Source organism: Pelmatolapia mariae, linkage group LG22 (genome assembly GCF_036321145.2).
Source record: "Pelmatolapia mariae isolate MD_Pm_ZW linkage group LG22, Pm_UMD_F_2, whole genome shotgun sequence".
NCBI lineage: Eukaryota > Metazoa > Chordata > Actinopteri > Cichliformes > Cichlidae > Pelmatolapia > Pelmatolapia mariae.
Genome location: NC_086245.2, coordinates 13,122,143 through 13,136,471, shown reverse-complemented (window position 1 = coordinate 13,136,471; position 14,329 = coordinate 13,122,143). Strand labels below are relative to the sequence as shown.

Genomic DNA, 14,329 nt, shown 5'->3' with positions numbered 1-14,329 from the left:
ATTACTTCTGGCCAAATGATTACACCATTTAGGTCCTGGAGTTACTATACAAAGCACTTTATCCAATTCTGATAACCACATTTTTCCATCTCTCCTAAGTATACAAACACATTTTGTTTTATTTTTGGGAGGCTTTGTGGAGTTTATATGTTTTTGGTAGTGCCAGGAAGCAATTCAGAGTCATTTACCAGACCACAGCACAAGACAGACTGCTGCTTGAGGTTACCATCCCAGACAGCAGACAAGGGGAAAAAAGCTAATATTAATTAGACTTAGCTCACGAGCAACACGGTCTTTAACGGTGAGGTAATCACATTGCCTTCAGTCACATTCAGTTCTGTTTTGAAGAGAGACAACAGAGAAGCTCCAGAAGGTTTGTACTGGTCACTAAAATTCATATTTTAACATTTTAATAACTGACAAAGTCCTACTTCCTAAATATTAGTAAAAACTAAACCTTCTTGGATGTTATTCTTTAAATGAAGGAAAATTACATTTTCACAGAGAAGTACAGTGCAAAAGTTCCCTCTCATTTCTTTGTACAGAATAGTTCTTCGAGCTTCATGAGGGTCTTCCAAAGTTTTTCTTTGGACATCGTCTGCTTTTTCACTTATTTTCAATCCAGTCCTTGTACCTGACCATTTTCAGAAAAATGTTTTCTTTGTTAAGTTACTTGGCATTGACCTGGGAATCATTCAATCTTAAAAAGGAACCTAACTCAAGAAATGAACTGGTGGCGTGTCTACACATAACAAAAAACTTAGCAGAGAACCACTTTTTAAACAGTACCTTCAGGGACTTTGTTACTAGCAGCCATAATTTGTTCCCATTTCTTCAAAGTCATGAAAAGCGCCAACAATAAAAGTTTGACAGGCATAGAACGAGCGATTAGCCAAAAACCTGGCATAACTGAAAGCCATGCTCTTAACAAACAGGAAAGAATTGTGAGGTGCATCTGGCCCTTCAGTTGATCCAGTTGATCTACTGTTTACTAAAGCCTTATCAAGTAGACGGATGGCTGTCAACAAGCCATTCTTAAGGAAGACAAACAGAGAGGAAAGCCTGAGGTATGCTAAATTACACAAGAACTAGACTAAAAAACAATGGCACCAAGTCTTGTGTGTGTGTGTGTGTGTGTGTGTGTGTGTGTGTGTGTGTGTGTGTGTGTGTGTGTGTGTGTGTGTGTGTGTGTGTGTATATGTATATATATATATATATATATATATATATATATATATATAGTCTCTTACAGCCATCATGGTTTGGGGCTGTATTTCAGCCAGTGGTGTTGACGATCTTATCAAAATTGATGGAATTATAAACATAGAAGAGCACCATCAGATTTTGATCTACCATGCAATACCATCTGGAAAGTGTCTGATTGGCAAGAGCTTCATTTTCATGACAATGATCCCAAACACAGTGACAATACAGCAAAAGCATACCTGAATAGAAAAACACACAATGGATTGCCATCAGTCATGGATTGGCCTCCCTTGAGCCCGAACCTCAATATTTTTGAAGCAGTGTGGGATCGTCTTTACAGTGAACAGAACAAAAAGCAGCCAACATCCAAAGAAGAGTTTTGAATGCCCTTCAAAAAGCCTGGAGCACTATTCCTGAAGAAATGACAAGAAAACTTGAGCAAGAGAGTTCAGGCTGTCATGAAGAATAAAGGTGGTCATACCAAATATTGATTTTCAAGCTCGTTAGAGTTTTACAGTCTGTATTTGCAGAGTTATATACTGTATTTTCTCGTATTTTTACACGTTTCAATAAATCGCTGCACATATTTTCAAGCAGGAGAGGTGGCTCAAGGCTTTTTCACATTTCCTGAAATACCCCCGTTTGCACATCCAGTTTTATTTTCCTATCGCTGAAGCCTCACCCGCACTCTTGCTTGAAAATACTTTTCCTTCTCTGTTGTTATAACAACAAAGCACATTAGTGGTTTACCAAATTGTTTTAAGGTTGAGTTTTTAATTGATCCAAGCTCTATAAGTGTTCTCATTTTGTTTCTTAGAGATTTTAAATCATTCTGCCAGAGATTTTTAGTGTTAGCTTGAGGCTTGTTGTGGCCCCTGAAGCATATTCAATCTACTTCATTGCTCTCAGTTTGTTCACAGAAAAAGACTGGTTACCAGTCAAGGGCAAATATATCTGATTCTTTACCACTGTTAAAAAAAAAAGCTTCACTTTTTGAAATCTCAATACTTCTTTAATACAGTGGGTACTTAGTTCTGTTAGCCTGGAAAAGGGAGTGCAGTGAAGATTTTTTTTTCTACATAAAGCACATTTTTAGGACTCTGCGTCACAGTATGGTTCATAATATGCATGTAAATTCTGCACTGTGGTTCTAATTTTATTGATACAATAAGTTATTTTGTCTTTGGAAAAGAAATTACCAGCCTCAGGGTAACTTGTGTTAGTTTTTCCTGAAGTTACCTCTAATGAATCTCACAGCCGCATAATTTAAGTCATGCTTTGATATCAAGGTTCACTATTCTGTACTAATGAGCAAATGAATATGCATATGGGTGAATAGGTAGCACCTTACAGTTTGGATCTATAACCCGGGGTTATAGAGTTCTATGCTGCAACAAATATTTTATACACTGGGTAGATACCGGCCCAAAAGTGTTATAATAATAGGGAGAAAACTAGTAAGAACACACAGTTCCGGCGTAATTAGTCATTATTTTTTTGTGTAGACTGTTAGATTAATTAAATTTGTTTTCCCCAGATACCGGGGTCGTATGCCTCCACCAGTTTAAATCCTTCTCTCTTCCTCTTACTTCCTAAATTAGAGTTTTGGGAGAACCTTATGATATCCCAATGAAGGTGACCTTGCAATGACCTTTCAGCGTTAGATAAAATTACAAAAAGTTTATGTTATCCTCTTATATGATTAGAATTCTAGAGTTACAACTGAATACTGTAGCTGTTTTGTGAGTTCCTAATAACCTTAGCCTTTGAACTTTGACAGCCAAAATATTATCGGTTCATTGTTACCAGCACAGAGGCACAAATCAGTACACACTAACAGATATTTTCATATCATGATATTTTTAGCTTTTGCTGTTGATGGTTCAGCATGAAAAACCAAGTTTGGGTAATGAAGTCCATACGAATGTGGATAACATTGTAAGCCTCAGTCAAGAAGACAACTGCTTTAGAGTCCCTGCCACTGAGCAAACTGGGAAACATTGGCACTCACTCACTAGAGGAGTGCTCAACCAGCCGCATGGCTCCCCGCTGTGGCCATTTACCACTCAGTCCTACCCATCTCACTTCCACTCCCGCTGTGGGACAGTGAACATGTAATCTGGTCGCAGCAGGCCACCAGCCCAGCAGACACACACACACCCACACCCAGCTGCAGCTGCCCTCTGAGGTGCCCAGTTTGCCTTTCAGCCACACAACTTTCTGCCTTTTTTTTTTTTTTTTGCACATATCTTCACTCAACCAGCCACCTCCTTACCTCCCATACTTTGCAGTACTCTCAGGCAGGTATGCTCCTTCCTTATGGCACTCGTTTCAGACTGGATTAAAGCTAGCTCGCTAACAAGCTGCTGTTTTTGCTGCTGCTGCTGAGTCTGCCTGTTGTGAAAATGAAGCTGTCTTAGGTGGTAGACAGTATTACAAGGTGAATGACAAACGTGACAGAGACCTCTAATAGTATAACTGCTCAGCATGTGCAGTGCAGCCCGTTTGTGTTTTAGTGTGTACATGTATTCTTTCTACACAAATACATCTGTATATCTGCTTGTGCATGTGCATCCACAGTACAAGAATACACATGTTTGCTTGAATGTGCATACTGTTTTTTTCATTTTCTGGCATCTTCTCAGGCTCTCGGCCATGTGGTGTTGTGGTTTGTCTGTCATCACATGGAGAGAATATATACTGCCTCATCATCTATGCTTGGGTAACTGTGCGTGTTTGCCCGATACATGTTTGTATGTACTGTATGTGTTATGAATTGCCATACGTGTGGTCCATACGGGTTATTCTTTACCAGCCCATGCGATGCCTGATGGTCATCCATCTTTCAGCCTTATGTCATGGGGCCTCTTGAAGCCTTTGGCACTAGTCACTAACCAGCAGCCACATTGTACTGTCTACATCTCATCATGCCTCCATGCCAGCAATAGCCATGTGGCGATATAAGTCCCCATGGTCCCGTCCCCATTGTGTTCCATTGGCTCTTTCTGTCACCAAATGGCTGGTAGGTGCTAACCCCAGCTGTCACTGCTGACAGTGAATCATAGATACCAGTCTGTCTCCCTTTATGACCCGTGCTCGTATCAACTACCAGCTACAAACACAGCAGACTGCCCTTTATACACACATGCATACACACACACGTTCTGCCATCAGTTCAGTGAATCACATCAAATTAGCTAAGCATCCTAGTTCAAATGCTTGGGGGGCTGCTCGGGGCATTAAAAACCAATTGATTGTGCGGCAGTTTGGCGACTCCTTCCTCATGTTGCGTGTTAAACCAATGGAGCGTTGTGCAATGGCGCTCCTGATATCTGGGCAATATGGAGGCAGCAGAGCGTGGAAGGGGAAGAGCTGGACAGTCATACAGAATAGAATAGAAAGGAATAGAATAGAATAGTCTATATGCATGTTAAATAAACTTGTTAATTAATCAAACTTGTTAAGTTTGATTTAACAAAATAGGTATTTAAGAATAGGTCTAGAGATTATTATTTAGATAATTACATTAAAGATACAGATTAGGGTAAAATGTGTTTTCGAGCCTGCTATTAAACGGAGTACAACAAATGGCACCTAACGTCTAAATAATGTTGAAGAAGAGCATTAAGGAAAGGTTACAAAGGAACTTTGGATAAATTGTGGTATTAGTTATGCCACGCCGGGACTGTTGGTTGCTGCAAATGAGTATTGTAATTCATTATTAATTTTAGTTTTAAATAATATTGTTTTTTTAGCTGTTATAAATTGTGCAAAAACAGTGAAGAAGTCTTTTTGAAGTCTTAGTAAAAAAGCATAATGTTCATATTTGTACATTATAATCTGCATCATAATAAGCTTGGCTGAAGGACTACCACACTATGATCTTGCTTCGTCCCTCAGTTCCTTTGTCAGATCTCACCAAGTCTCACCCACCTGATGGTCAGTGAAAATCTTTATGTCAGGGTTTTACGGTGGGTGATGAAATGGGCTGCATCCATCTTTAATTTACAGTCTGTGAGCTGAACTATTCTAAAAAGAAATATCTGCAAATGCCAGATCTCTCTGTGTTTTACATTGTTCCTACAAAATATAACAAGACATTTTCTTCAGGAGTCCCTGACAGGCTGTTGTTGTTTTTTGATTTTTAAAGTGCTCATATGAATTTTTTACGCTTATATGAAGTTGTCTGTACTTTCTACTTGAGCCTTTAAAAAACAGCATGCCTGCTATGATAACGGTCATGGTAAACTTACTCTGAAATGATATGCTGGCTTTGGTGTTGCTGAGTTGAGTATCTCTCAGCAGGACAAATTTCTCTTCTTTGCAAAATTGTGCAAAGTGCTGGTGGAGCCGTATATTGTTAAAACCCCTTGTTAGTTAGCTACTGCCGATACTAATGATACCGCATTGATTTGTTAACCTAATTTGATGTTTTTCTTCATTTCAGCCCTCCGCTGCCTTTGTAAACCTGAAGTCCATTAACTGCGTTAAGCAGCAATTTGTTGGAAATAATAGATGTTGTGTTGAATGGAAGTAAATCAAACTGCTGACACTGAAAGCAACTTGACCGCTACTTGCCTTATTGCACAGTAAACAGAGAGCACTGCAGCATGTACTTCTAAGGCAAAAGGTGTTTGTTTGTATCTGAGTAGATTAAGTTTGACAAGTCTATCCATACGAAACTGGACTTCATCCCACAGAGGAGCCGGCGCTTTGTTAGCAGTTAGAAAGGGTGACTGAGCAGAGAACAGTTTTCAAAATTTGCTTATCTTCAATTAATGCGCAAGATGTTCTCTGCGGGAAACCTGATAGAAAGTGACAGTGTTTCTTTTTTTTTCCCTTAAGTGGACATCTAAATGAGTCTGCAGTCTGTTCTTACATGGGTTGTTCTTCTTTCCTTTTCCTTTAGTTTATCATTTGTCTTCCTTCTTTCCTTTCTCATCATCTGTGAGCTGTTCTCACAGGTCATGTCAAAACACGACCACTTGCCTGGTCAATGCTACAGAAATCAGCAGACCTTGAAAAAGTACGAACAATTAAAGAACTAGAGGCCCCAAAACGACAAATGCATACGTGCAGCTAACACGTGCGAATGCCTACACGCACAAAACACATTCCTTCCAGTGGTAAATCTTCCTTACATACAGATCATCAATCACATGCACGTGCTCTTAAATTCAGTTCACACTGCCAAAGAGTGCCGGACTAAGTGCTGTGCCAGCCATGCGCAGCATTGCTGTCTTTCCCCATGAGTTATCCCCCCCCCCCTTTTTTTTCCTTTTCCCCCCTTTTTCTCACTCTGAACTGTATGTGCTTCAAGTGTGCATTTGCCTGAGTGCACCGGCCCTTACATACTGGAGGTGAATTATTGAATTCCTCTGCCGTTGCACTCCGGCCAGTTCTCCCTGCTTTGAATAGACGTTCACTGGGCCTCTGAGAACGTGAACCGTAACTATCAGCCCTCATCGAATAGGGTTGAATCAGTGCGCTGTGTGATACCCATCTCCCCGCTTGACATTAAAAATGCTCCTCGGATTCAGAGAGGGAACATTATGTCGGTCTCATGGATTTGACTGGCGAGGCAAAATTTGAGACGGGGCTACACTCGTCCTTGAGTTTCTCTTTTATTTTTTTCCATCCCCGCTCCCTCTGTACTCCTTCCTGTACACCTAGCTCTCATTTCTCCCTCATTTTTGTCTCACTCTGTCCCTCCTGTTTCTCTCTCTTCTCTTCTGCCCTTTCAGACTACAACTGCAGCTACTGTGTCCGTGCCAGCAAAAAAAAAAATTGTCTTGTCAGGGTTGAGGTTTCATATATATGTAAGAACAATGCTGTTGCAGAGACACCGGGTGACTGACAAGGAGATTGAGTGGCTGCATTTTCACTGTAAGCTTTGGATATTACTTCAACAAATTTTGCGATAGTAGCAAAAAAATATGTTTGGAGACAAAGCTGATATGCTTTGGTGGGCAGGCTTTATTAGCTGGCTGTGTTTTTAATTGGATTTCTAATCTTTTTTCCCCCCTTTTTTGGTTTTATAAATAGAGTAAACATTCTAGAGAGATCCTTGTGTGTGAAATGATCTATTTGTCTACAAAAGGCAGTCAGAGAACGGCTGATAAACGAGCACAGTCCGACCGTGGAGAGGAATGGACCTCCCATGAAGACATGACAAATACTGTTACATGCTTCATCTAGCACCCTTATCGCCTCATACACACATTAAGAAACACAACACACAAACGCACGCTACAAATCCATCCAAATAGCATGTCCTATTCGATATGGAGAAGTTGGTGCTTTATTTTTCGTAATAACTTTATTACTAGAATCATTTTATAGTCACAAGCCATCATATTACTGGGGGAAATTATTCGTTTTGCTTTCCTTCACTGACACACACACACATATATATAAGATTACAAAGCAGCAGCATTACCATAATCCATCTCAGCCACGGCAATTTGGTTATACATGCTCCCAGATTTTGACCTGCAGTTTTAACCTGTGCACCTCATCTGCCACCTATTGTAAATTGAATATGTAATATTCTAGATGATAGACAAGCTGATGCGTAAATAGGCGCATCATCATCGCTCTTATTGCCTTTTCATTGCATAGGACAAATTTATACAAAGTAGATAATCCTCATTGCCACATAACCAGAGGTGAGGAATCTTTCATCTGTATCATGCTCCACATGTTAATCTTTTAACATACATTTTTTGCAACCCCTCGGCTGCTTCAGTTTCTTAGTACCAGTTCTCTGTCTTCCCTGTAGGGCTTTCCTGTGTTTGCAATTAAGATTTCCAAAAACCATTACAAAATCAGATTTCAAATATCCCTGTGATCGCAAAGACCGAGTTAAGCCGCTACACACATCACTGTCAGCTTGGGAGGCTCGTTCATTGCTATCTTTTGGTCTGCGCTACTATTTGCTGCCCCACTTGGGTAAAGTAAGCAGTTCACCGCCCTGGATCAGTCTATAGCACATTTGGTCCTGTAGACAGACTCTGTTGTTAATAGTTGAGAAACCCTGGTAGTCCGTTAGCCCTAAGGAGGGATTCCCACTGAAGATTAGTTTGAAGCACCCGAAATGCTGGCTCCCTTTTCTGTGCTTACCCGAATACAAAGGTGCCCGAGGATATCTGGAAAACATGGTCACAGTTGAAGTAGGTGACATACAGCACAACCACAGAACAGGGTAAATAGGAGCAATGACTGTCTCTCTCTTTGTAGAGAGACAGTCATTACCAATATTTTAGCCTTCAGGTGGGTGAGCCTGGTGCAGTTGGGTGCCGTTACCACTCAGCCATCTGCAGATGTGCTGTGTGTGTGAGCATGATTGCATTAGGGAGGGTATTTGTCATGTTGCTGGTTTGTCATGCTGCTTGTTTACACTGTGACATTATGGGGACTTGTCTTCCTCATGGGGACAAAAAGCTCATCCCCATATAGCCTTGTTAGGGGACCGCGATGAAGCTCTTTGGAGTCATGAAGCTGGATAGTCACAGTACGTACTTTGCAGAATTAAGACCCTGAAGCATGGAGTGTGCATGTCTCATTTCCACTGACACAAAACACACTAACTAGTACAAACGAGCATCAGTGTCCAAACCACAGTGCCTCACATGGAGAAAGCAACTGTCAAATACAGCGAGGAATGCACTGAGTCAAGTGCAGGTCGTCTTTCATGGGCCCGACACAAATGAAGCTTTGTTTTAGCCAAAGACTCAGAAATACAGCCTCGGCCCATTGGCGTTCTTGAGGCTTTTAATGTGCCCGTCTTCTGTCTTCTCATTCCCCGACTTTAATCAACATCTTCCCCCAACACAAAGCATATAAGCATGGTCTCTTCTTACCAGGCTGGCAGTAAAACACTACACAGTGATCTTCTTGCAAATAGTGAAACATAGGGAACTGCAAGGTGAGGAAAAGAATGTGAACCTTTCTTTGTGGCCTCAAGCTGTTTTCCGAGTGAAGGTATTGCCCCAAGGTAGTTACATGTATCAACACCGACTTGAAGCAGCAGGGTAGATATGCAATAATGTGGGAAATTATAACCTGCAGCAGTGAGAGATTAGCAAAAATAGCTAGCTGTGGGGGTGCTGTGATCAGGTTTTTTCGGCTGATACTGATCAGTTTTCATGTCAGCAGAATCAGACACTGTAATGCTTATCTTTACAGGAAGTCCATAACAATTTTCTCATTTTATTTTCTTTTTTCGCTCTAAAATATTACACTATGTTCATTTTGAAGGCAGTTGTCCCTCTTTGCCTGCCTAAGACAGAAATCCCAGTCCCAGAAAGCACACTTTTAGTGTTTACAGAACTGGATGAAATTCTGGGCGTCCCCCAGAAGGACATGTTTAGTAAAAAAGAGATACTGCTTTCAGTCTGATACCCGCAGCCTGAGCATACTGCTTAGCTGACTGCATCTTGAGTATATGGAGGTCTGGACCTGAATGTAAATTATCGTAATAGCCTGCTGCATGTGGTGGAGATCCTTCAGCTGTAATGGACCAGGCAGTAAAAACAGTCACTATTTGTGTGACATTTATGTAGTTGCCTCACCTTTTTTACAATTGGCGTTGCTGATCAGCACATGTAAAGTCAAGGTAATGAATATCAGCTGATACCAACCAGTGTTTCATAAGCAAGTGCTTGTAATGCGATAGTCATTAAAAGAAAACACTGCTGGTCGTAAGAATTTTTATAAGATTTCTTATTTACTGTACATTGTGTCAAGCCGTTGAGCATATATCAAGGTATTTTACAGGCAACGAGTGGATATCATCTCATCTCCGGTCTAAAGCAGAATCAATACCACCTTAAGCAGGACGGGCTTTTCCACATGCACGCACACAGATGCATGCACAAACAGGAATACATGTGCATACATTGCGGAGCTCTGTAAACATCGTCTCATACATTTGTAACAGATACGTCTGCAGCAGGCATTATCTTATTCTCTCTTACACACAGAGGACAAATCAAAAACATATATTGTCTCTTTGTGTCAATCTCTTTCTCATTTTCTTTCCTCTCTAGCCCATCAATGGACAGACGCACAACCAGACAGATGCTTTTGCACACAGACACACACGCACACACTTTAAACCCTCTCTCTCACAGACACTCAGTCTCACAAACACAGAAAATCGAAATCACAAATCGGCTTAACTCTCCCTGACACATCTGTGAATTAAGCCTTTCCGTTGCTCTCCCTTTCCCATTATAAAGGCATTGTCAGAGGCTGAATCGGTAACAGGTAGCCCACAGCCCCTGCTGCTTCCTTCTCGCTTCTCCTCTCTCTTTTTTTTTTCTTCCGCCTTACTCATCTGTCTTCTTTTTCATTCTCAGTCTTTGACTTCTCTCTCTCTCTCTCGCTTTCCAAAATTCCACTTTTTCTCTCCAAGTCTCTGGCTTCACTTCCCTCATCTATCTTTCTTCACTCCCGTCTTCCCAGTGACCTCCATCTTTGCTTAATCATCTCTCTCCTGTCCTCACAGTGTCTTTCTGTCTCTCTTTCCTCATTTCCCCTTTCCCTTTATTTATTCATCTGTCACAGCCAGTGGCAGAATAGTACTGGGTATTTTCATTTGGTGCTACTTTATAAGTCCTCACATTTCACAGGGAAAGCCTGTGTGCTTTTGACTGCATTAATATTGCTGCTATAATTTGTCAGTTCAGCTTATATACAAAATATAGGGTCAAGTATGATTATACAGTAAAGTACTCAGCAGCATGTAAAGTGGTTACATTTGTCAGTAGCACCTGTAACATGAAAATACTGCCTGCATACATGTTGATACATCAGTAAGAATCTGATAATATATAAGTGTTACACTACGAGATACTTGTACTTTTGTAAATATCATTTGTTGATTAGCAGTTTTAAGTGTGGTCAAAAATATATAGAGCTGATATTCTCGTCTTTTTTTTTTATTTAAACATACCTCCATCAACAAACTTCACAATCAAGTTCACAATAAAAAACAAAACCTATCAGAAACCATTTTTTTCCATTGAGATTAGTATTATGTTTGAACTTTAAGGTGTATTCTTTTTCTTCTTTTAATGGCAGTGCTATGTTTCCACAAGCTTCCAAGGGGCCTGTTGGGTCTGACTGACGTTTCATCAACAGAGCGAGTATGCCAAATTCAGTGTAGATGTCTACATGCCCTCCAATTTGGTGTCAACACATTACTTGTCCAAAAAGAAATACTTTATTACTAAGGCACCAACTATGTATGTGTCCTTGAAGTGCACTCCCAGCAGCTTAGAATATGGGTATAATAGGTACAACTACTTGCCCGTGGTGTGCAAAGACTCCCGTCTGCATATCCACGAGGGAATTTAATCTTAGTTTAAGTTCGGGTGGGATATATCAACCTTACTGTCATGTGAAAAGGAAAGCACATCCTTACTGCTTCCAGTAAGTGGGAAAGTAGCAGCCAGAGGTTGATGATCAAATGCACTTGATTAATTGATCATCAGCGAGTGTAAACACCTCTATAAAAGCAGTTTGTTGTTTGCTGATCGGGAACATTCAGGCGTGTGTTAACATAATGTTGCAATATCCCCAGAAGTGGACATCTCAGCAAATTCAACGCGCAATGCTCAGAGAAACTGCAGAATGCCAAGAGCTACTTCTCAGAGCTACAAGCCTCCATTAGCATGTTAAATCTTAAAGTTTATGAGAGTACAATTAGGAAAAACACTAAACAAGTTTGGCCTATTTGGAATGGTATCCAGGAGAAAGCCTTTTCTCTCTAAAACAAACATGGCAGCACATCTTAGGTTTGCAAAGTTGCATTTGAAAAAAAACCCACACAACTTCTGGATCAGTGTTCTTTGGACAGATTACACCAATGTGGAGACATTTGGGCCTTAATCTGCAGCAACATGTTGAGCAAAAACCAAACAGCCTACCAGCACAAACACCTCATTCCAAAAGACAAGCACAGTGGTAGAGGGTTGATGATTCGGGCTTGTTTATCAGCCAGAGGACCTGCGCCACCTTATTGTCACTGAGTCGACCACGTGACTCTAGAATACTGTGGACAAATGTGAGGCCACCTGTTGGACAGCTAAAACTTTGCTCTAACTGGGTCATGAAATAGGACAATGACCCCAAACAAAGCAGCAAAACTGCAACAATGTCTGAAAAATAAAAAAAATCAAGGTGTCACAATGGCCCAGTCAAAGTCCAGACCTCAACCTGATCAAAATGCTGTGACGAGACCTTAAGTGAACTGTGTATAAACAACAGCCTGAAAACCTCAATGAACTGAAGCAATGATGCAAAGAAGAGCGGCTAAAATCCTTCCCCACAATGTGAGTGACTGATAAAGTCATACAGAAAACAATTACTTCAAGTTATTGCTGCTAAAGGTGGTTTAACAGGCTATTAAATCCTGGGGTGTACTTCGTTGAAAGCTAAGTAGCCTACGCACAATGCAGCGAGTCCTGTGAAAACCTTCTTTTTCACAAGATTGTATTTGATTACCTTCTTCACTCCTCACAGGGCCTTTAGTTGTTATCAAACATTACATTTATTTAGTGACTGGTAATTACTGTCAGTGTTGAGTCACCTGCCATATTTGTATCAAAAATATCAAAAACATTTTCAAGGTTTCAGAACTTGATACATTCATGTGTTTCGTGCTTCTTTCCTATAAGGCGTTCTCCTTTATGTCTCTAATTGACCTCACGGCTATTCATTTAGGCTTACAGTTTTCAACAACACTAGTCTAGGACATGAAGAGGTGACAACTAATCCTACTTTTTGTGTCCACTCGTTATCCAGTTTCTTTCTTGTTTGTGTACCTCCACAAAGTTTCATGTGAAGCTTCTATACTGAGTTAGAGGTAGAGGTAGCAGAGATGGAAGAGGAGAGGGAGGGAGGAAGAGCGGTTTAGCTGCCTGTGTTGGGAATGCAGGGAGTAGACAAGCAGAGCAATTCTGACAGGCTGTGTCTGCACAGTTTGTTCTCCAATAGGCCCACACAGAGTCGCCAGTGGGGTACACACATGCACACACACTCCCAAGCATACACTGCTTAAATTGCACGCTCACACACACACACACACACTTTGAAGTTAGACAGTACTGTCCTCCTTCACACTCGTTACACACAGTGTGTTGCAGGCTTACCCACAAACACACATAGGCACCGTTACAGTGTTACGAGTACACAACAAGAGAAGAGAGCCGAGCAGAGGAAAAAGGGCTGGTTTTGAACGCATTCCTTCGAAGGCTTCAGTGCTGAGGAAATGGAGCTATCATGACAAGGGATGAAAGAGCAACAATGGTTTCATCACTTTCCCTCATGTTTCACTGCACCGTGAAAAAGAAGCTTCTAGTGTTCTCATCCGCCCGTTAGGGAAAAACATGCTGTGCATTATACTGGGAGGACAGGCTCAAGAGCGAGCAAGTGAGAGCGAGGGACGGAGAGAAAGCATTTTCACTCGGCAACTAAAAAAAAAAATCATACTGCTCATACATCGGCAGCAGATAGTGATGGCTTTGATAGACTAAAGACAGTGGTGTGTATTGGTCCCTGTGTTCTGTTGCTGATTATTGACACCGTCCGTCTTTTTGTGCCCAAAAACCCTCCTGTCGTCCTCTGTTTCTTTTCATTTCATGCTTTTGATGATTCAATCGCTAACCCAAGTTTTCTTCTTTCTGTCCTCATGCTGGCATTCTCTTATGTTGTACTTCATCTCACTTTGTTTCGCGTAGTCTAAAGCACTATATAATTTATATTTAGACAGTATGAGGACTAGCAACTACTTGTGGAAGTTCGCTTAAGGCTTATGTAAGCCCGCATAGTTAATCAGAAAGAGACATGCACTAAACCAAAATGCTCAGTCTCCATCATTTCTTCTGTTCCTTAATTCTTCTCACCTTGTCCTTTTTTTGTTTTTTTGTTTTTTGTTTTTACCTGCTTCCCTCAGGGTGCAGTGATCACGCCAGCCATGGACCACACTATGTCCATGCAGCCTGCCAATATGATGGGCCCTCTCACTCAGCAGATGAACCATCTGTCCCTGGGCACTACAGGAAGTGTGAGTAGGATTCGCTGTGTCACAGCGAACCACACACAGATAACCCCACAC

The 14,329-nt window shown here is 41.0% G+C and overlaps 1 protein-coding gene across 4 annotated transcripts in view; it reads left to right on the top strand.

Moving 5' to 3' along the window:
- Positions 1–14,329, top strand: part of rbms3 (RNA binding motif, single stranded interacting protein) — a 297,035-nt gene that overhangs the window by 269,382 nt on the left and 13,324 nt on the right. For all 4 annotated transcript variants that reach the window (XM_065470606.1, XM_065470605.1, XM_065470603.1 and 1 more), the window contains one exon: positions 14,168–14,278. In XM_065470606.1, coding sequence (XP_065326678.1) covers positions 14,168–14,278 — 111 coding nt within the window. The remainder of the gene's footprint in view (positions 1–14,167; positions 14,279–14,329) is intronic.